Genomic DNA, 24,021 nt, shown 5'->3' on the forward strand with positions numbered 1-24,021 from the left:
GCTGACATGTTCTAAAAGTAGTAGCAGTGCAAGGAATAAAAATTGATCTGATACTGGAAATATTTTGATAAAATGAACTTGCCTATGAATTAGTTATGTGGTATGTGGGAGAATTAGAGAAGTGAAAGATTAATTTGAGAATTTTGAGCTGAGCAGTTTGAAGAGTGGGTATCTATTTACTGAGATGGGAAAGACTGCAGGACAATAGGTTTGAAAAGCAAAATCAGTATTGATGAACATTTTGGACATCTGTGTTAGAGAATACGTCTGAAGATGTAGCTATTAAGAAAGGGATCTACAATAGGTCTGTAAGTCTTGAAGTAGAAATGCTATCCATAGTATTATTTGCAAGGTACAATAAAGAGAGTATTAATTCTGTTAGAAAGAAAGAATATTTATTAATATTCATTAACATAAAATTAATATATGTATTAATATTTGCATAAACTACAGGTTCTAATGTGTCTTTCTAGACCTGTATTGAGAGTTTGAATTAAACTACAGGCAGAGAGAACTTGTTGAAGGTTTTTGATTAGAAGACCGATATGATCATAATTATGTTTTGGGAAGATGAATTTAACAGTGTAAGGAGTGAAAGAACAGTGGGGTAGCCAGGGACTGAACTCCATGAAAGCATATACCAAGTTACACTGAAAGTCTGTGAAATAAGTTCATGGAGGTCAGAGACAATGTTGCTTTCCTGGTTTTATTCTTAGCTTCTAGCCTGGAGCAAGCCACTTGAAAGGGATTTGATAAATGGTGAATGAATAATGAATGCATCATTGGCAGTTCAAGCTATTTGAGAAAAGAGTAATCTGAATTAGTAAAATGTCTCAATTATAGATATTTTTCATTGAAATTTTATTATGTTCAAGAGGTAACAGAATCTAGTATGGCATCTAGACCTATAGTGGCCTGATTTAGTTAGTAGACAAAAAGCACATCAAATATCATCTTATTTTCTTTCATGCTGTATTTCACTCTTTAAAAAAAAGAGTTTACAAGAATTAGGGTTATTTTATCTCCTACATGCATAAATTCCTAACCTCATAACTTATTTGAATGGTAATGAAAGATTCTGAACATCTGAGGTATATTGTTCAAAAAGAGTATAACTATCAAGCAGGAATTTCAAAAGAAATTTTTCAGAGAAAGATACATTGATTAAGTTGTCACTAAGCCAAAGACCATACTTCCCTAGTCCCATAGGAGGTAGATGTCATATTGGTTTAAATTAACTGCAAGATATTTGCTAAAACTGTCTTATTTATTTCAGGCGCTACACTAAGTATGAGACCAGCCCCCATTCCAATAGAGGACCCTGAATGGAGACAAACGCCTCCCCCAGTCTCTGCCACATCTGGTACTTTCCGACTACGACGAGGGAGTCGATTTACCTGGAGAAAGGAGTGCCTGGCTGTTATGGAAAGGTATGTGTCTCCTTTTTCTATGAGAAATCTCCCAAACTTAGGGAAGACATAAACTCTGGATAGGTTGGGACAGTTTTCATTTCAAACAAGTAATTGGGTATCTTGGTTCTATCTCTAAAAGGGCTTTAGAATATTATAAATGCTGTATTATTGAAATAAGGTGATCTTAGCATTGAGAATTCATAAAGCTGGAGTTAGCATCTGTCAATTTATTTTACTTATAATAGTGTCCCCAGTAATTTAAGAAATGTTGGAATAAATATTTTTTGAATTCACATCTTTGTATTATATTTTGGAAAAACTCTTTGAAGTCTTCTTTTCATCAAAAATATTGAATAATTGTATAGGAGATTACTGAGATTTAACTTTCTTTAATAAGGAGTATGGTTTAAATAAGCTTTGTCCCAAAGGTTAAAAATACTTATTTTTGACTTTGTTTTAGTAATTTATCCTCTCATTCTACAGTACCTGATCCATAGTCGGTACTCAGTGATTTTTTTTTTAACCTAAATTTGACCATAGCTTCAATTTTCCCATCTGAAATGGTATAAATTAATTATGATTCTGAAATGTTTGGCATACTTAGCATAGATCCTATAGTAGAATTATCTTTTTAGTCATCTACTTTTAAGTGATGTTTACAGAATTTTTTTTCAGTGGAATTTTGTTTATATGCAGTTAGGTAATAATGTTCGAGCTGTACATTTTTCTTATCTGACCTGACTAGTAGAATTGGTATATTGGACAGAGCACTGGACTCAGAGTCGGAAGACCTACACCCAACTAACTTCGTTTAGGTCACAAATTCTCAGCTGTAACTTCATGTCTAAAATGAAGTTTTTTGATAGACAATATGTCATGTAAGACTTTTGCTATCTCTCATCCTGCTACTTTCTGATTATTTCCCAGCTCATGAACTTCACTACCTGAAAGGGAGATTTAAAATGCCGAAATTCAGATGTTTTTGTTCACGTGATATGGTTGAAATTAATAGATTTGCTTAAGGTAAAGGTGAGATCCAGTATCCAAAATGAGATTATAGGTTATCCATTGATGTTGTCATCTATTCCTTTCCTCGCTCTCTTTATTATAGATAAGAGCAGAAGCTATTTATTGAATAATGAATCCTTATATTCTTGAGTCATTAAAGTGAAAGAATGAGACATTATTGTCCTGGAGACCTGACATTTACAATCTGCTCTATTTTTCTCATCTAGGAATTTTTATTCTTTTTGAAAATTTCTTTAGAACTTGTCACACAGCAGATGAGAATTAAAATAATGTCTAACCTAAATTATTTTCAGTATTGTACATTTTCCTTTAGGTATTAGTTTCTACCTGGTGCTAAGTTCTAATTGTGCTAGTGACTTAGCCAGTTAGTTTTTTTCATGAAAATACCAGTATATATTTATCACAAAATGTCAGCATGAGAAAGAATTAAGTAAAAAATGGATGACATTAATATCAATAGGTGATATTCCTAATGTACTTTCAGAGTTGAACCTCAGAGACTTAGGGATTCTTATTTTTCCTAGGCAACAAGAATTAGACACAGAATCACACTGAATTTTAATTAAAAAGATACTGAGCATTTACCCTGTTCTATGACTCCTATTTAGTCTTAATTTATACTTTTTAACATTAATTTTAATTAACAGATGGCTTTATCTAATCCAGGAGTTGGTTATCTTTGGCTTAATTTTATGTTACCTGATACAACTAGAAGGAGGATGCGGTTTATGCCAATAGTTGCAAAAGTGCAGAAAGCCTTTCAAAATACTTAATAGTACAGAAGGTCACAGTATGATTTTTGTTCTGTAAAAATGTAACTTTTTGTTTTCCAAAATGAAATGCAAAATTCCTACCCTTAGTATGACACATAAAATTTTTTCTTGACTGAATGGGCAAATAAATACATATGCATAGACTGTAAAACCAGCAAAGAAAGCCTTACTCAGATGTTAGTATAAGATAAAAGTAAGGCTGGACATGGTGGTTCACACCTATAATTTCAGCTTTGGGAGGCCAAGGCGGAAGGATCAGTTGAGGCCAGGAGTTCGAGACCAGCCTGGGCAACATAGCAAAACCCCATCTCTACAAAAAATTCAAAGAATATCTGAGCGTGGTGGCATACACCCACATTCCTAGCTACTCAGGAGCTGATGTGAGAGGACTGCTTGGGCCCAGGATTTTGAGGTTACAGTGAGCTATGATTGCACCACTGTACCCCAACCTGGGTGACACAGTAAGATCCTATGTCAAAAATTAAAATGAAATTTTAAAAAAGGAAAAAATTATTCCACTCTTCATATATCAAGATGAATTTCAAATGAGTCAAAGAAGTGAATCCATATAAATAATAGAAGAAAACATGAATCCGTATAAATAATAGAAGAAAACATGAGTGGTCCCTTCATATCCTGGAAATGGGAAAAATATTTCCTAACTGTGACTCAAAATCTAAAAACAATAAAGGAAAAGATTGATAAATATGATTACATAAATTAAAAGAAAAACTTTGGAGGAAGAAAATGCTGAGCAAAGTAAAAGACAAATTTGGAAAAAAAATTGCAACTTTTATTATCCCTAATAAAGAGCTCTTAAAAGAGAAAAGACCAACAACTCTATCTTTATTGGGCTAAAGATAGGAGAAAAAAATGCAAATGGTCCTTGAACATATGAAAATATGCCCAATCTAAGTGATAGTAAGAGAAATTCAAATTAAAACTACATTGAGATACTATTATCACATTGACAAAAATCCAAAAGTTTGGCAACATTTTCTATTGATTGGGCTGTAGAGAAACAGACACTCTCATACATTACTTGTAGAAATGCAAAATGAAACAACTTAATGGAAGGGAATTCGGCAATATCAAGGGAAATTACCTATGAGTTTACCCTTTGACTTGGCCTTCCTACTTCTAGAAAATTATCTTAGGGCCAGTGGGTCACACCTGTAAATCCCAACCCTTTGGGAGGGCTGAGGTGGAAGAACCACTTGAGGCCAGGAGTTTGAGACCAGCCTAGGCAACATAGTGAGACCCCATCTCTACAAAAAATACAAAAAAGTGTGGTGGGGTATGCCTGTAGTCCCAGCCATTTGGGAGGCTGAGGCAGGAGGATTGCTTGAGCCCAGGAGTTTGAGGCTGCAGTGAGCTGTGATCACACCACTGCACTCCAGTCTGGGTAACAGAGAAAGACCCTATCTCAAGCAAAAAAAAAGAAGAAAAATCTTAAAGATATACTGGCAAAAAATATGAAAAGATAACAGCACTGTTTTTACTAATTTCAAAATACAGAAGATGACCTAAATGTCTGTTTGTAGTGACTAGGTCAGTAAATTATAGCACATCCATATATTGGATGTTGAAGCCTATGTAATGGAGTACTATGCAGATAAAGAACAAAAAACTCTGTATACAGTGATCTCCAGGATATAACATTAAGTTAAAAACAAGGCAGAATCAACTGTATATAATGCAAAGCTATCATTTATGTATTTGCTTATAACTTATTTTAAAATGGAGGAATAAACCATAAAATAAATGGTTATCAATAAAAGAGAAACAACTTGGAAGAGGGAGGGGTAGAAGCTAGATTTCTCAGAAGATACTTTGTTTTGACCTGTAACTAAATGACACAATTATAAAACAAAATTTAAAATCAGGGAAAAAATGGGGGGAAAAGGGTGATCTTTAACAAATAACTAAAATGAAACCTGTGTATCAAAATAGTGACTTAAACACCCAAGAATTCTCAAAATGTGTTTATAACACAGTAATTTCACTATATCTCCCAAGTGGGAAACAGCTTAAGAAAAAGAAACACCAAAAAATCTTACACTGTTTCTACTAAATTTGGTGTCATAGATACTGCTATTTAGATACTATTTTTATTTATATAGCTAGACAGGTATAGATATAGATGTAGGTACAGGTAAAACAAATAGTCATATTAAAGTTATTAGGAACCAAGATTGTCAGTGCAAAGGAAACGAGAAATATAAAATCAAAAGATTTAAATAAAACACTGTAGTCTTCTGTGTGTATATTTGCATAGAGATAGAAATTTATCTTGATTAAAAAAAAACAGCCTTAATGAGATACAATTCATCTATTTAAAGTGTACAATTTAATGCTTCTTAGTATATTCACAGAATTATGCAACCATAACCTCAGTCAATTTTAGAACATGTTTATCAGCACCCTTCCCTTTTTGAGACAGAATCTTGCTCTGTTGCCCAGGCTGGAGTTCAGTGGCATGATCATGGCTCACTGCAGCATCAACCTCCTGGGCTCAAATCTTTCTCCCACCTCAGCCTCCTGAGTAGCTGGGACTACAGGCACGCACCACCATGCCTGGCTAAGTTTTATGTTTTTGTAGAGACAGGGTTTTGCCATGTTGCCCAGGCTGGTCTTGAACTTCTGGGCTCAAGAGATCCACCCGCCTCGGCCTCCTACAGTGCTGGGATTATAGGCGTGACCCACCACTACAGCCCCAATTTTAGTAACCATGAGACTGATCAGTGAATTCAGTGTTACCTTCTTGATTCACTTATTAGAAAATCCACTGTTAACCATCTACCTAATAGTTTTAGAGCATTGATTCTTAAGTCTGGATGCATATTAGGATCACCTGAGGAGCTTTTAAAACTATCAGAGGGCTTCACCCCTGACGGACTGAATCTTAATTTCTGGGTGTAGAGCCTAGGCAGAGGTATATTTTGAAAAGTTCCCAAGTGATTCTGAAGTGTAGGCAGGACTGAGAATCACTGTTTTGTTATCTATTGACGATTGCTTCCTAGTCATTTTTTCCATAAGGAGTCACAAAATTGTTGTATTGAAATTTATTTCTTGTACCTTAATCAGCTGGAATTCTTCTGTAAAGAACTTTCCCTCATCAACTCTTTGGTTACCCTGAAATGTACTCCCTCACAAATGTGTGGCGGCAGGGAGGGAGCTAACATGTAAGTAATTGTGGAACTGAGAAGTGAATGCTGTTATGACAAAAGGAGCATGTAGAGAAAAGAGGGAAACTACACCGAAGTGGTAGCATTTTGGCTGCATTCAGATGAGGGATAGGAGTTCACGAGTTAGAGAAAAGGCATTATAATGTTAGGAGCATTCTTTGATTATTCAGAACTTGGTTATATTGTGCATTCTATAATCAAACAAGCACCGTGTTTAATTATACCATAAGCGTTGGCATTCAGGCCTTATGTAGGAGATATATCTGATTAGATTGGTCTATTAGATAATAGTGGTGGGAGTATGGATAATGGACAAGAAATAAATCAAATATGTATTTTAACACATACTACATGTGTATAATTGGAGAAATAAATGTAATATATATTTAAGTTATAGTATCTCCCTTCGTAAATCTTAAGGCAGTGATAGCTTACATTTGAATAGGAATTTCATTACTATACGGTTACTGATCTTATTGATAATTATATGAAATTATTTTTATTTAAGTTTCGGAATTCTGTACTGTAGGTATTTTATTTGCAGTTTATATATAAGAGCCTCAGAGAAAAGAAGTGACTAACTCATATGCAAATGGATTAGAGCAGGGGTCCCTAACCCCCTGGGCTGTGGACCTCCACACAGCAGGAGGCAAGTGGCAGCAGAGCAAGCATTACTGCCTGAGCTCCACCTGCTGTGAGATCAGCAGTGGCATTAGATTCTCACAGGAGCTCGAACTCTATTCATTTTCATCCCTAAACCACCCTTCCTATCCCCCACCCCATCTATGGAAAAACTGTCTTCCACGAAACTGGCCCCTGGTGCCAAAAAGGTTGGAGAACACTGGATTAGAGGAGGGATAGATGGAGGCCAGCTTACTAAGCTATTAGAGTAACCTATGCGTGACTGCTGAGGGCCTAAGCTATATTGTATAAGCAAAAGGATAGAAAATGGATAAAAAGTGATAGATATCAGAAAAAAAGAAAGAAAAACAGTCTAACCTAGTTACACACTTTTGAATGACAAAGCAGGAAGTATTTAACAGTTTAGCATAGCATAGTGATTAGAGAGCATCTGGGAGGCAGTACGTGCTATTAGAAAATGCTTTCACTGACCGGGCGCAGTGGCTCACGCCTGTAATCCCAGCACTTTGAGGGGCTGAGGCGGGCGAATCATGAGGTCAGGAGATTGAGACCATCCTGGCTAACGCGGTGAAACCCCGTCTCTACTAAAAAATACAAAAAAAATTAGCCAGGCGTGGTGATGGGCACCTGTAGTCCCAGCTACTCTGGAGGCTGAGGCAGGAGAATGATGTGTTCGAACCCGGGAGGCGGAGCTTGCAGTGAGCCCAGTTTGAGCCACTGCACTCTAGCCTGGGCGACAGAGCGAGACTCCATGTCAAAAAAAAAAAATGCTTTCACTTTGGGCAAATCATTCAGCATCTCTGGGCCCCAGTTGCCACATTTATGAAGAGTTAAATAACATGATGAAGTAAAAAGATAGACTTCAGAACCACACAGACTTAGGAATTAGTCACAGCCTCACTTTTTGTTAATCTGTGGGAATTTCAGCTTTCTGTAAAGTGGAGATGGTTATTATGAGAAGAGTTACAAGAATTATTTGAGATAATATGTGTAAATCACACAGTAGAATGCCTTTCTCATAACCATTGTTAGACCACTGTTCTTTTTCCATCTAAGCTTCTTCTAGTTTAATGCTTTGACTGTGAAGTCACCTCAAGATTTCTGTGTTAGGAGAGTTCAGTGGCACTAGAAATGGAGATTTGGGAGTCATCAATATATTAGGTACAGTTAAAGCCATGAGTGTGAATAAACTCTGGTTAAATATATCCACTTATACAGTTCGTGCATTTTTGCAGCGAAATGTGGCTGGAGAAAAACTTAAAACCCTACTGACTGATCTCATTTTAAATTCATGACCATGAACCTCAAGTGGGTCTTTAATTCTGCCAAGCAGAATTAATATTATACCTTTCTGGTTTATTTTTTCCCACTCTCCTATAAGATTATTTCACACTTTCTTCTCTCTCTGCAAACTCCCCATCCTCATTCTCTCATGATGACCTTGCTCATCATGAAAGGAAATGAAGAAAATAAAGCAATCAGAGGAGACTGTCCACAAACTACCTACTTGCTACCATGTACACACACACACACACACAATTTTCCTGCCTCTTAACATACCCAGAGCACTTCAATGATACATATATTTCCTAGTATGTGTCTTGGTGCATCATTCATATATGTGTGCGTTTTCTCCTTCTCTGACCTCATTCCACGGTGTATTCCACATATTTGACTTTTAAAATATTTAATTCCAGAAACATTTATTGTCACAAAGGACAGTATTCTATGATTCCATTTATATGAAGTATCTGGAATAGGCAAACCTATAGAGACAAAAAGTAGATAAGGGGGTTACCCAGGGCTAGGGGAGGATAGGGGTGTTGGGAGGGGTATGTGATGGCTAAGGGGTGTGTGTTTCTTTTTGGGGTGATGAAGATTTCTAAAATCAGTTGTGGAGGTGCTTGTACAACTTTATGAATATGCTCAAAACTATTGTATGCCTTAAATAAGTGAAGTTTTTGGTATATGAATTATATCAAGCTGCTTTTTTAAAAAAAAGCATTTATTCAGTGCACTATTAGAAGCTTCACATATACTTACCCTCCGTATTTAATCCTCACTGCAGTCCTGGTTTTTCCTTTTTCTAATGAGGCAGTCAAGGCTCAAAGAGGTTGAATAACTAACTTCTTAGGACCACAAAGCTAACAAGTGTCCCAGTCACATGTAGATCTTTTTTTTTTTTTTTTTTTTGGAGACAGAGTCTCACTCTGTCGCCCGGGCTGGAGTGCAGTGGCCAGATCTCAGCTCACTGCAAGCTCCGCCTCCCGGGTTTACACCATTCTCCTGCCTCAGCCTCCCGAGTAGCTGGGACTACAGGCACCTGCCACCTCGCCGGGCTAGTTTTTTGTATTTTTTAGTAGAGACGGGGTTTCACCATGTTAGCCAGGATCTCCTGACCTCGTGATCCGCCCGTCTCGGCCTCCCAAAGTGCTGGGATTACAGGCTTGAGCCACCGCGCCCGGCCACATGTAGATCTTTAGCCAGTGCCATTCATAGATTTGAGTTCTTCTTATTAACTAAGAAGAATGTTATTTTAATTTGGGTATATACTGATCGTTTTTAATTCGTGGACTTGGGCTTTATTAACTCTAAAGTCTGATGTCCCTAGATTAATATATGTTGCAGCCTTCCATTTGTTTAAGAGCATATGGGAGGCCGGGCGCAGTGGCTCAAGCCTGTAATCCCAGCACTTTGGGAGGCCAAGACGGGCGGATCACGAGGTCAGGAGATCAAGACCATCCTGGCTAACACGGTGAAACCCCGTCTCTACTAAAAAATACAAAAAACTAGCTGGGCGAGGTGGCGGGCGCCTGTAGTCCCAGCTACTTGGGAGGCTGAGGCAGGAGAATGGCGTGAACCCGGGAGGCGGAGCTTGCAGTGAGCTGAGATCCGGCCACTGCACTCCAGCCGGGGCGACAGAGCGAGACTCCGTCTCAAAACAAACAAACAAACAAAAAAAAGAGCATATGGGGATTATAACGGGGAAAAGATGAAACAAGAATGGCAAAATGGTTGCTAATTGTTGAAGCTGGTATGTAGGGGATTGTGGGCTTATTATATTTGTGTGGGTTTAAATTTTTTATAATTAAAAAGGATTTTGTTTTTAAAAAGAGGACCTGACTAGATTTTAATGGATAAAATATATAACTAATATTTATTCATTTTTTAAATAAAGCATTTGCTATGTGTTAGCAGTAACCTAGGCTTACCTTAAGTAGTTTACATATTCTCAAGGGGAAAAAAGTCATCTATAGTGAATGTCTGGAATATCTGCATATGCAGATAATGTGATTCCATATGCTCAAACATGATTCTACAAACCTAACTCTCCCATTTGTTCATTCATTCAATGAAGTACTTCAGGGCTGTGAGGCAAAGTGCTAGGGATAGAAAGAATAGATACATTTAAGGGTGAGAAGAGTAAAAGGAGTAGAGCTGAAGAGAAGGTTTATGTCAGAAGAAGTTTTGGAGGCTTCATGGCCCAGGAGAGTGACTTCTAATGTACTCTTTCCTTACTAATCTTTCAGCAATTTGGGCTAGATATTCCTTTATCTTTGGAAACAGGTGTGTCTCTAGAGCATTAGCGTATGTGACTGGTACACAAAAGAGTAAGACCTGGCTATAGCACCTATTCTGGTCACAAGGGAGGAAGGTAAAATAAGCCTCCAAATCTCCTTACAGGTTTTTCAACCCAACTAAGCAAGAAGGAAAGAGAAGCAACAACTTGGAAAAAAGCTTTGACTGGATGCAGGCATAAATGTGAGAATACCTAGCAGTGATAGAAGCAATAGAATACAATGGTTAATAATACCAGCTTTGGGGCCAAATTTGTGTGGAAAGGTTACTTATTGCTATCATTTTTAATCGGAGTGGCTAAATGATGACCCTGTATTTGGGTGTATCCAGGAACATGCAAATTAAATGCTAATGAAGGCAAATGAATACCTGTTTGTAATGAAAACTATTGCATGTTTTATTTTTCTTATGGATAAGTATATTTAATATGTTTTTTGTTATTAAATTCTGTTCATGTTCATCTTCAGTGAGCAGTATGAAACAAAATCATTAGTAAAACCTAGAACCCTCTGAAATTATACGGAAAATATTTTGTTTTTGTTGTTTTAACCTCTGTCAGTCTCCAAAACAACTTTAAAAAATTAATCCAAAATATTCTCCTGGGCAAGGAATCAGCATTAAAAATTTTAGCTTGAGAGTATCTCTTTCCCCCAAATTTAAGCATCTAAAAATCAGGTCTTACAATAAAAGTGTCTTCATGAACAAAAATAGCATCACAACCACAATACTATAACGAATCAAAATTATATCATAGTTTTAAATTTGGTGTCACTGCTCTTAACCTGACATGTATATAATCTGAATTAGAGACATGCATCTAGTAACCAAGTGGATTTTATTCAAGGATGCTTTACATCCTGGGAGAACTAGCATGGGAGAGACAAATCAGCTTGTAAAACGATTTCTAGAACATTGCTTGAGGTTTCTGTAATTTAATTTTCTTGGTCTTTACTGCATTTTGGAATTCTTCCCAGGACAGTTTATTAGTACATAGACTTTGGTTTCAGTCTCTTTCCTTTCTCCTTTTTACTTTTAATTTTTTCAGTGAAGGTTAAGACTAACAGTTCCAGAAACTAAATTCTATATTTAACTGCAGACTGGGTGTGGTTGGTTCAGACAACTGCAGTGCAACTTGCCTAGTGTTTTGCAAGTCATCAAAACCCTGACCTGCAAAGAACATTTCTTTTCCTAGTCTTCTGACTCTGAACTATGCTGAGCGATGATATGATGATCTGTAGTAATACTTTCGTATGTGTAAAGACAAAAGAGACTCATAGGTTCAAGCTTCAAGTGACTGTGGAAGATCAGTTTCTTCTGTGTTTTTTTATAGCAATCTCTGAATAATATTAACCTGCCCTGTTTTCCTAGTGTCACTTCCTGTTATTCTTTTATTACCTTTATTAACCACTGTGAGATTTTAAAAATATTTACCCAGGAAGCTCTCTCCACTTCTTCTCTTGTTTCGTGAAGCTATGCTTTCATTTAATATATTTTTTCTTCTTGTTTGCTTTATATAATTTGAGGCTTTCTTAATTGTCATTTAAAAATGAAGAAATAACTTCTAGTAGGATTTTCCCCATCTTAAAAAAACACTCTACCTCTTGAAGAGAATCCTGTTACTTTGCAAAATGCAAAAATAATCATTTTTTTCTTCCTTAGCAGTATCCTCACTTTGTTATGGCATTGTGATAGTGATGCTATTTTGTTTATATCTTTCATTATTCTGTATAATGTACCAATATGTTTATCACTTATGCAGAAACCTATGGAGTTAGAGACCCTTCTAATGTCAGTAAGATTACTCCTAGCCAGAAAAATAATTAGAGCAGAAATACTTATAAATCCTTTCTAATATTGCTCTTCTGAGAAATTAAAACCTATCTGGATGTTTCTTTGGACAGCAGCTTGTGTCATGTGAACAGTAAGTGACTTTTGCTCTTGTTGTACAAAAAATATAAATTGCATCTACTGACCACTGATTCCATGTAAGCAATCCAGGTGTAAGCTGAGAGCCTTCCTTTGATTTCATTTACCTATATTTGGTCACCATTACTGCAAAGAATAAGGAAGTGACCCTAAAGATCATCTAGTTCAGTTTGTTGTTTAGATCAAGAACCTGTAATTCAAAGAGACTAATTAACTTGGTTACATTCACACAAGAAATAAGATTAAGTTGCTTATTTTGAGAACTTACAGTTACGGGAACCGTAAAATATGATTTGAAAAATAATTCTACTCGTTGAACTTCGTAGCCCTTTATCTTCCTTAACTTTTATGTGGTAAACATTTATTGACTGTTGCTAAGGTTTAGACTAAGAATTGGGACACAGAGATGAGGAAGACAAAAGTCCTTATTTAACCCAAATTTCTTCTCTTTGTTTCTTTATTCTTTTTTCTCTTAGGCCCCCTTATTATTACTATTATTTTTTATATTCGTTCCTAAACTCCTTTCTGTATCTTCCTCTTCCTCACCTTCTGGTACTTTAGTTTGCCAAAAATACTTCTGTCCATTTCTTTTACACTTTTTTCTTTTAAGCACACCCTCTACCCTCCAACTCTGTTCTTAGTTATGTTGATTATAATGTAAAACTGAAGTATATGCTTTAGTGTATCTTATACTTTCTAAATAAAGTATTAGGTTCCAGTTGTTTTTTTTTTTTCTTTCATGTAAAAAACAAAATTGTTTTCATGTAAAAAGCAAATTTTTTTTTTTTTTTGAGACAGAGTTTTGCTCTTGTTGCCCAGGCTAGAATGCAATGGCGCGATCTCGGCTCACCGCAACTTCTGCCTCCCAGATTCAAGTGATTCTCCTGCCTCAGCCTCCCAAGTAGCTGGGATTACAGGCATGTGTCACCCCAGGCCCAGCTAATTTTGTATTTTTATTAGACATGGGGTTTCTCTATGTTGGTCAGGCTGGTTTCGAACTCCCAACCTCAAGTGATCTGCCTGGCTTGGCCTCCCAAACTGCTGGGATTACAGGTGTGAGCCACCATGCCCGACCGATCAATACCTATTTTTAAAATCAATTAGTAAATGTTATGTAATTTCTTAAAAGGTCCTTCAAGTTATTAAAATTATTATATCACTCTATGCTATGATTCTAAATAATTTCCTGTTTTTGTGTAGAGTCTTTGTTTTCTCTGAGAGTCTGTGGCTTTGGATAAGAAATTATTTCCCACCCTAGAATTAAATCTTTGGAAAATAACTGATTCTTAGCATAACAACACAAACAGACTAACTTCAGAAAACAAAATCACATCCATAACTAAGCTCTGGCAGAAGAGCAGTTCTTCAGGACTGTGTTTTAATGTATATTCTCATGAGCTGTCTCAATAGTTTGTTTAGCAATTGGCTTGGATTCTGGTTCCCTCCGTTTTTATGGCTATGCATTACAGAAATGAAGTATCTTGAGGTTGCTGCAATCTGAAAATCCTAAGAAATTATTGTTCACCTACCTTTTTATCAGTCTAGGTAGTTAGAATTACTTCCTTCTTCCTTATAAATGAGGAAACTAAAAACTCACCTTCCTACTGCTTAGAAGAAATCAGCTTCTCTTATTTTTCAGTGTATCTCTAAAACTTGTTTCAGTGCTTTACAGTTGCAAAAAAACTTACATTTCATTTTCTTCTTTATTATGTTGCTGCTGAATTGAGCAAACTAGGTGAGGATATCTTCTTCATATGTCATAACAAAGAGCCCATGTGTCTGACCAAGATGGTGGTTATATTTGGATAGGAAATTCAGTGAATGTTTTTCTGATAGCTTCTTTACATTCACCTCTGATAGCTTTGTAGCAAGTGGCTAAGTCAGTGATGATGAATTTATTAAGTGGAATATCATCGTAAGATGATAGATACGGCCTATGTAAGTTTGAAGAAAAATGTAAATGAAATAATGTTAAGCAAAAGAAGAAACAGTATATTATAATAATGTAAAAAGCCATAAATATCCAAATATAAATATTGGGAGAAATAAATAAATAATTTACCTTATATACCGAATAGTTTGTACTTTTTTTTTTTTTTTTGAGATGGAGTCTTGCTCTGTCGCCCAGGCTAGAGTGCAGTGGCCAGATCTCAGCTCACTGCAAGCTCCGCCTCCCAGGTTTACGCCATTCTCTTGCCTCAGCCTCCCGTGTAGCTGGGACTACAGGCGCCCGCCACCTCGCCCAGCTAGTTTTTTGTATTTTTTAGTAGAGACGGGGTTTCACCGTGTTAGCCAGGATGGTCTCGATCTCCTGACCTCGTGATCCACTCGTCTCGGCCTCCCAAAGTGCTGGGATTACAGGCTTGAGCCACCGCGCCAGGCTTTTTTTTTTTTTTTTTTTAATTTTTTTTTTTTTCTGATGACATAGTGGTTAAAAACACAGACTTTGGAGTTAGAACAACTGGTGCTCCAGGCCCTACCCTCTTACTCACCAGCTATGTGTCCTTTTGGAAATTGCTTGTTATAAACGATTTTAATAACCATACCTATCTAATAGGAGTACTTTGGTATGGCTTTAGGAACATACTTTTTCTAATAGTGTTGCTCCTCAACACTGTACCCCGTGCTGAGGAGTATGGAAAGATTAGCTCCTAGCCCTGGCAGGCTCAGTCCATTGGAGGAGTCAGGTTAAAAATCTCACACAAGAGATGAGTACCAAGTACAATAAGGACACAGGAGAGTGGTACAAGGAAAGGAAACCTTGAGGTCACAGTGGAGTGAGGTCCTGGAGAGCAGTACAGTTTCGATGGGGTGAGAAGAGGAAGAATGACATGGCCAGTAGTGGGAGCAGCATGTGCAAAGGCACAGAGACTGGAAAAATGAGGCTGCTGAGTGTCTGCTCAGTCAGGTGGGAAATGAGGCTGGGTGAGTAGGTTCTAGTCAGATTGGGAGTGACCTTACATTGTGACATTTGCAATATTTGTCTTTCTCAAAGCATCCTATTTGTATCTATGTGAAGTATGTTCTTTTAATAACCAAAAAACATTTTTCTTAATCAGTTTTTGGAATTGTTGGTGCCACTTTTCTCCCAGATATAAAACAGAAGTAATAACTCTTTTATGCCAATGATTCAAACTATTTTGGGGGTGGGGAGTGGATTTTCTGTTAATATTTATAAAACATCCTGGGAATTAAAAAATTGAAACTGTTTTGAAAAATCTTTCTAGCCTTCCTTTTTAAAGACAGAAGCCTAAGTAAGATTCCCCTTTCTACGTGATCAAGGAAACATCTTGAAATTCTAGTCATTTTCAATTTGAAATAAGAAAAAAAATCTTTTGATCAATTTTTTTTCCTGCTGATTCATGTTACACAGGTACATTGTTAACAAAAATTAAATAACTCAGTTTTTCTTTAACTGACTTCTATTATAGAGGTGCATTGCTAGGATGAAAATTTGGGCAATATCTTTGCCAGAATGAATTACTTCACCATCTGCTGAGTAAAGTCTACTTGGTATTTCAGTGGTGCAGTTTTTATGCTCCTTTGGGCTAGGGTTTGGTTATACCCGGCTGGTCTATAGGCAGGCATAGTGCTATGTATGAAGTCTGATATTACAGAGTGTCACTTGAACTTGATCGAATATTTAAGAAGATCCTATAACTTTAACAAAATTAGAAAATGTTACCACCTTTTTTCCCCCACTGTACATGTTAGACTCAACGTGGGAGATATGGTAGTGCAGTATTTTCTAATTTTGTTAAAATCCTAAGTCATTCAAATCAGTTTGATGATAAATAATAATAATCAGAAGATTTAAAGTGATCCAATCAAAATGACTCAAAGTAGCAGGAAAATTACTTTCGAATGCCTCAGTGTCGTTTTCCTTAGAACATTATTTCATTTTCATCCATTAAAAAAAACATTTTGTGGGAGCAGAGTTGAGTCCTTTAAAATGTGATGTTTGTCCTGGCCTATAATGAATGAGGATGTAAAACATGCACTCTGCCCTCCCTTAGGTTGTTTTGCCACCACTGCAACCCCTGGCAAGCTGGTCTTCCTTCTCCTCTCTTCTGATGTCATTGCTGTTCTAAGAGAACATGCTGGAAGAATACACTATAAATTTTGGAATTAATTATGCTGGAAGTTGTATTTTAAAAGGAGTTTATCCTCTTTTATACTCCTTATGGAATGACTCGGGTGGAACATAATGAACTACACCTCCTGTATCTCTCTACAAATAGAAGGCAGTTCTTAACATTTATATGAGACAGCAGGAGCCTGGACATGACCTCATTTCAATCCATTAGACTATTTGAGGAAAAAACAACAAAACTTTCCCACTTATTGACAGGTAAAGTTATCCCAATCCATTTCTCATAGCCAGTAAGAAGATGAACTGTGCTTAAATGCATTTTAAAATTGGCAAATTATACTTCCTGGTTCCTTTTTGGTCAAACAGAAATAGCCAGAAGAGAAATTATCATGATGTTTTTGAGGCAGATTAAAATTTTTCCCTATCCTCATAGAGATGCTTTGCCAGCAGTTTCATATTGTACAAATGGCATACCCCTTATTTCTTTAGTCCCCAAGCCAATTGAACAGGGCAAAGACCCCATGTTCCTCATAACAATGTTCTGTGGCCGCAGTTTACAAATAAATTAAGCACAGTTAGGTAAATACTGGTATTGTATATAACGAGTGACCAATTAAGTATATGATTCATTCCAGAGCAGAATTCTAGGCATCATATTATAAACATTAATACCAAGGGAAATCAACTTACAGATGAATTGGAAAATCTTCACAGAAAACTAGTGAACCTTCAAAAACTCAAGCAAATATGTATTGAGCTTCTACTTTGTACCAATCATTGTAATAGATACTGGGCAATACAGTAATTAACAAGACAAATGTGGTTCTGGCCTTAATGGCATTAAGAAATCATTATTGTTATACTAAACATTCACAACATGTACAGAGGCTTGTATATGTCTTTGGTTTTTGAAGATCTCAGTTGGTAGGATCTGAATGGACTGTGCTAGTTTAGTGGTAGGAGCCATCTAAAAGTGGTCTTAAGAGTATACTTTGAAAACCTAGGAGTCCTGATTATAATAGTGTCTCATCCAAATATTCTATTTAATTGGTTCCTACTTTGACATGTCATCCGTTAAATTAAAATGCCAGATTAAGCTATGTTTCTGTCCTTCTTGACACTATTATGTGATTATCATCATCTTACTAGGCTTGTCATCAAAATATTTTTGCTCTGCAGTGTGACTGTGAAGAAATTTATTTAGCTTGTATACAATTGGTAAGATAACTTTCCAGCTCTGTCAGTATTAATATAAGTAGCACATTTTTTGGTCAGATGTTATCAGAATTAATTTGGCTTTTTAAAAGGCAATTGAGGGCCAGGCACAGTGGCTCATGCCTGTAATCCCAGCACTTTGGGAAGCCGAGGCGGTTGGATCACCTGAGGTCAGGAGTTCGAGACCAGCCTGGCTAACATGGTGAAACCCGTCTCTACTAAAAATACAGAAAAATAGGCATGGTGGTGCACACCTGTAATCCCAGTTACTTGGGAGACTGAGGCAGGAAAATCACTTGAACCCGAGAGGCGGAAGTTGCAATGAGCTGAGATTGCTCCATTGCACTCTAATCTGGGCAAGAGTGAGACTCCGTCTCAAAATAAATAAATAAATAAACAAACAAAGGCAATTGAGGACTCATTTATCTATATCCTGGTAGTTTGATTGACTCCCACCTAAAACAGCAGCAAACCTAAGAAAAAAGAAGTAAAAGTCTAGGTTTAAGAAAAAGTAATAAGTACCCCTGTATATAAAGTATTGTGTTTCTCCCTCTGCCTTCAGAGACATATCAGGATAATCCCAGACCAATGCACCTCTGATTCTTAAAAGAATCTATGCTGTTCTCCATGCTTGGTTTGCTGCTTTTTGAGATAAAGAATTTGGATTGATCCCTGGGAGGACCAGCTCTCATTTTAGATATAGACAATACAATAGCCTTTTAGCAAGAGATAGTCATTTTGCAGAAGCATAGTATTGACCATAAGAAAAACCATGCAAGGCCGGGCATGGTGGCTCAAGCCTGTAATCCCAGCACTTTGGGAGGCCGAGATGGGCGGATCACGAGGTCAGGAGATCGAGACCATCCTGGCTAACACGGTGAAACGCCATCTCTACTAAAAAAAAAATACAAAAAACTAGCCGGGCGAGGTGGTGGGCGCCTGTAGTCCCAGCTACTCGGGAGGCTGAGGCAGGAGAATGGCGGGAACCTGGGAGGCGGAGCTTGCAGTGAGCTGAGATTCGGCCACTGCATTCCAGCCTGGGCGACAGAGCGAGACTCTGTCTCAAAAAGAAAAAAAAAAAGAAAAACCGTGCAAAAACAATGGATTGATCCTTATCAATCCTGTTCTGTTGATCTCCATGTTATAATAATTATTGATCAGTTGTGTCAAGTTTGTAAGTGACCAGTTTATAATTCAGCACTTTAAAAAAAAAAAGAATAGATTCCCTGCCTTGGGACACCTTGTACACCATGAATGAGAAACTTAATTCTGGGTCACCTTACAAACCTCTTTGGTAAACCTACTTCCTACCAGTGAAGGCTGACAAAACAGAGAGAGCAAGATGCAGCTGGCATCTAGCTAAAGTGGAGCAAATGGAGGAAGGAGTATACCACTACTTGTGCCCTAGGAGTTTGGGAACTGTTTAAGTGCAGTTTACTCTCCAAGGTACCGTGGTTTCCACTGGTATGACCTTAGTTATCACTCACATTTGGTCTTTTCATTAGGAAACTAACAAATCCACAGACTAGCAAAACCAAACACTGCCTTCTTGTGCATGTTCTTTTTCTTCATTATTTAAATAAAATGGAGGGCTAAGCAAATACTTGCTAAATTCAGTGGTAGTCAAAAGACATGTTTTAGGAGAAATACTGTTTCTCAGTTTTTCTTTAAGATTTGGTTCAAATTTGTCAGTTTTACTGTTTTTGTGACAACTCTAGAAAATTGTCTCCATTCTTTTCATGGTCTTCACAGACATAATTGAAATATAGTACACATTAGAAGGAAAACCAATTATTACATAGTAATAAGACTCACACCAAACCTCTAATATGGTAGCACTTCATTTAAGACTTTATGTTTTAGGACAAGTGATAGCCTGTGTTGTTTTGAGGGCTTAGTAATAGGGTAAAGTGTACTAAAAACTCACCTTCTAAATCCAGTGTTATGCTTGACACCTGTTTATCAATTAGCAAGTGGGATCTAGTGGCTATTAGCATGCTGCAAGTAAATGAAACATTTAAACATAGAGTCTTTGCAGTGAAGGGCCTGGGGAAAGGAAACTTTATGTTAGGGCACATTTCATACATGGTGTCCATAATTCTTATTCTCATGTATGGATTTTTTTCTTTTTTTTAAACAAGTAAAGAAAAGCATCCTACCCCATCCTGATAATGATTTGGAAGCTTTGTTTTCTGCTAGTGTCTGAAGAGGTACTAACTCTTCTAAGATAGGTTAACTGTGTAGTGGACACACTTAATGGGTGTTGATGTTCTGTTTCAAGTGAGAAGTCCCAGGGTTTACTTAATTCTCCTCTGCCCAGGAAAAATGGGAGGTCAGTGTTACGGTTGTGTCTCCAGAGCATTTAGATTTCCTTTCCCAAACAGGAAAAGGCAAGGCTAGATGAGATGTAACTGTGGTACTTGGGCTATCACGAGTTTCTTTTTGATGCCACCACATCTTTGCTTCCAGGAACTCTTGTGAAATTAACAGAAACTTGGTCTAGGTGATTCATTGATACAGAGATTTGCATTACATATGTTAAATGAAGTCGGAAACAATACCATGTCTTAGCTGAGTAATGGCTTTTCCTGATCTAGTGAACTAAGTCAAGAAACCTGAGTTACAGGTCATGTGACCTTGAGCAAGTCAGTTCTCTCTGGCTCCTCATTTGCAAAGTTCATGTCCTCTCCTGCAAAATAAAGAAGCTTTCAGCTTAAAAGTCTTTGATTCTTTGTCAGATCTACTCTGTGTTACATCTAAATCCATGTGTAATGAGCTGTGTTATGGGATTCCATAGGCATTTGTAAATTAGGCTTCAAGAATTCACTTTCTCATGTGAATCTCTTCCTAGGTCAGTACTAATTTTTCCATTTAGAACTCTCTTCTCTTTTCACAGGCTATTCTATTTTAAAACCTTAAGATGCTGCAAAGTCATGAAAACTTACAGCTTCTTCTGTAACAGAGCTCATTTATATTTTAGCTTATGCTCACACCTTCTAAAAGGTTGATATGGACAGAGCCATTATTTGTTTTATTAAGTCCCAAGTCCCCATGGAGTTAAAAATAAGCTCATCTGTAAAAAATACATTAGTATAGAACATCTTTTGTTTGTTATACCTCAGTGTGTATGCAAAACAAACTTTTAAAATGTAAATTGGTTTGTTGCTAAAAGGCATTAAGATAGGCTAAAGTTTATTATTTAAGAATAATTTTAATCTAATTCCATTTTGCTGATACTTTAAGACAGCAAACTTTATTTTCAAATAATGCTTTTCTAAATTATAAAATTAGCACATGCTTAATACATAAAATTGAGGGATACACAAGAAAATATAAAGAAAATTAAAATACCTCTTAATACTACAATCCAAAGATAGTAACTGTTAACATTTGGCATATTTCATTTGGGTCATTTTTCTGTGTACTATGTATATATCTACATATCTTTTCAAACAAAAGATGATTATGCCAGATATGTAGTTTTATACTTTCTCACTTATATGATCTTTGAAAACATGATTTTCATTGACTAAATCCATTTTACGAATATCCTCTTATATGGAAATCATTTTGTTTATTTCCAGAGATCATTTACCACATAGATACTCTCAAATAGGAGATGGGACTTAGGTTCTAAAGTATGTTAGTTTAAAGCTGGTTTTTTTCCTTCTTCTGAAAGAGTAATCTTTCTTCTAAAAGCAGGCCTTTCCTGCCCACTGCCCAGTAAGTTTACTTGGTGATGAAGAAATACACACTGAATTGTATTTAGTGGGAAATGTCTGGCAATCCTAAAACCTTATTTTGGATAACTGAAATGATGAGGTTTAAATATCTCTTTAGCAGAGATAGTTCACAGGAAGACACAGAAGAACATGTTCATTTACATGGCATTATCCCTTGCTTGGAGAGTCATTCTCTGTCTTTTCTATATGCTCATGCAGACACAAAAGGAGGAATTCTTTGGCTGCAATTTTTACAGACTTCAGTGTTATTGAAATGAAAGTGGTTCAAGGACATTTCCATTTGTTACTAGCTTATGGTTTCTCATCTCATGTAAATTATTTTGCCACTTTTCATTTTAATTCTTTGCTGTCATTGTCTGGCAAAAGATCATTTGGTTTCTCCCTGTGAAGACATTCACTGATCACTCAGCCGACGGTGTCCTTTGTCTGTAGAAGTGTAGTGCCCTCCAGATTTATTTTATCACTTTTTTATTGCTACCTGTGGACTTTTGTTTATACTTCTTTTCCTGTTTTGTCTTAGAAAATGTCTAGGCCTATATACATTTCATATGGACTAGAAGTATGTTTTGAGCTCCAGAGTTTCATTTCAGAAACAGGTCCCCTTTAGAGTCCAGCAGCCAAGTTCTCCTACAGTTTATCCACTTGGTAACAGAAATTTCTAGTCCTTCAAAATAATCTAACATGCTGGAAGGTGAGTAACAGTGTGTACTGTTCCTAGGGCTGCCTTGAATGCATTTTATCACCATTCCGAAGCATCTCTTGAATCTCACCTTTCTTTTCTATGTCCAGGCCTCAACCTACTTCAGGCCTTCTCCACAGCCATCATCACAGCTGCCTAACTGGCTTCTGCCTCTAGTATCAGCAGAAATATTGCCCTACAAAAATAAGTTTGATCTTAGAATACCTCTGCTTTAAATTATAGCTCCCAGTTGCCTACAAAGTTAACTCTATACCCTTTAAAATCTGGACACAACCTTTCACAACCCCTGTCATATGCTGTGTATTCTAGCCATACTAAACTCCTTCCCATTTTCGGAACATTGTAAGCTCTTTCGTGACTCTCACTACCTTTGGACATCTTGTTGTTTCCTCTGCCTGATAGCATTTCCCTGCACCCACCCTCTCTGCCCTGAAAACCCTTGCTGTTTCTTCAAGACCCTGCCCAAATATACATTCCTCTCTGCTACCACGGTACTATATTCATACAACTAATACAATTTCTTTTACAATACTTCATAGTATCTTCTTTACATACCTGTATCTCCTGATGACTACTTGGGGAAGCTTTGTCTGGTTCACCTTTGCCACCATTTAGCCAATTGCCTGGTATACACTAGGACTTAACATTTTTAGGTGATTGAAATGAATGATTAATTCAGTATATTCAAAATCAAAGTTACTAGATCTATTTCCCAACTTCATTGGCAGCTCATTTTCATTATATATAGCTCAGAAATAAACACAAATATCAAAAATAAATACAAATAAAATAAAAATAGCTTAGGCTAAAACCACCAAATGTACTTAGAGAAGATAATTGTATAAAATGGTGAAATCCTCACTTTCTCCTGAGATAGTCTGGGTTTTACCAAAAGTCTTAACTGAAACCACTGTTTTCTGTTTTCACCTTTGTTTCCTTTTCTCATTCATTTATTCCCTGATGTATTCATTTATTCAACCATCTGTTCATTAGATACTTACTGTCTATTATATGCCAAGCATATTTTTTGGGCTTAAATACCTCCTTTTGTGAGTAGATAGAAACTATAGCCATCTTCCTTTGATGCTTCCTTTTTTCTGAGCAATTACCATATCCTCCTTGTCAGAGCACATGTGAAAAAGATTCAGAGGATTTTAGTTGACATTAAATTCAGATATATATATATATAATGTAGTGTGGTCCTAGAGTGGCCATATAATTTATTGTCCAAAGGGGGACACTCTGGGAGATTAAGATGGGATTTGTTAATAATCCAAGAAAACAGCACTATGTCAGGCAAACCAGCGTGTATGACCATCCTTCTGTAAGCCCTATAGCCTAATCAGATCACATCACTAGTTGCCTTCTGTTTTTCAAGCATATCTTAAGTTTTATACCTTCATATTTTTGTCTTTACTGTTACTGTTGCCCTTGCCTCTCCAATGCCTGCAACCTGCTCACCCCTCAGAAGCCTGCACAGTTCAATGAGCTTTCCCAGATCAGCCCAGTCCATAGAGATATCACTCTTTTCTGAATTTAACATGTTGTTTTATACTTAATTAGAAGCTAGATGCATTTTATTTTGTCACAGTTATGTTTTGACTCCTTTTATTATTTAACCTTTTTTATATCTTCTTCTCAACTGAACCAAATCAGGGCCCATATTTTGAAATTACTCATACCCCTCAAGTACAATGCCTTATGCATAGTCATGTAATACA

At 36.7% G+C, this 24,021-nt stretch overlaps 1 protein-coding gene and 1 long non-coding RNA gene across 23 annotated transcripts in view; one reads left to right on the plus strand and one right to left on the minus strand.

The window, feature by feature from the left end:
- The window catches only part of HMBOX1 (homeobox containing 1), a 182,537-nt gene that overhangs the window by 132,536 nt on the left and 25,980 nt on the right, over positions 1–24,021 (plus strand). For all 22 annotated transcript variants that reach the window (XM_033229672.1, XM_033229706.1, XM_033229637.1 and 19 more), the window contains exon 6: positions 1,277–1,430. In XM_033229672.1, the coding sequence (XP_033085563.1) occupies positions 1,277–1,430 (154 nt within the window). The remainder of the gene's footprint in view (positions 1–1,276; positions 1,431–24,021) is intronic.
- Positions 1–24,021, minus strand: part of LOC117094368 — a 165,388-nt gene that overhangs the window by 127,239 nt on the left and 14,128 nt on the right. The gene's annotated exons all lie outside the window — the stretch shown is intronic.

Source organism: Trachypithecus francoisi, unplaced genomic scaffold, assembly GCF_009764315.1.
Source record: "Trachypithecus francoisi isolate TF-2019V2 unplaced genomic scaffold, Tfra_2.0 Contig01440, whole genome shotgun sequence".
Taxonomy (NCBI): domain Eukaryota; kingdom Metazoa; phylum Chordata; class Mammalia; order Primates; family Cercopithecidae; genus Trachypithecus; species Trachypithecus francoisi.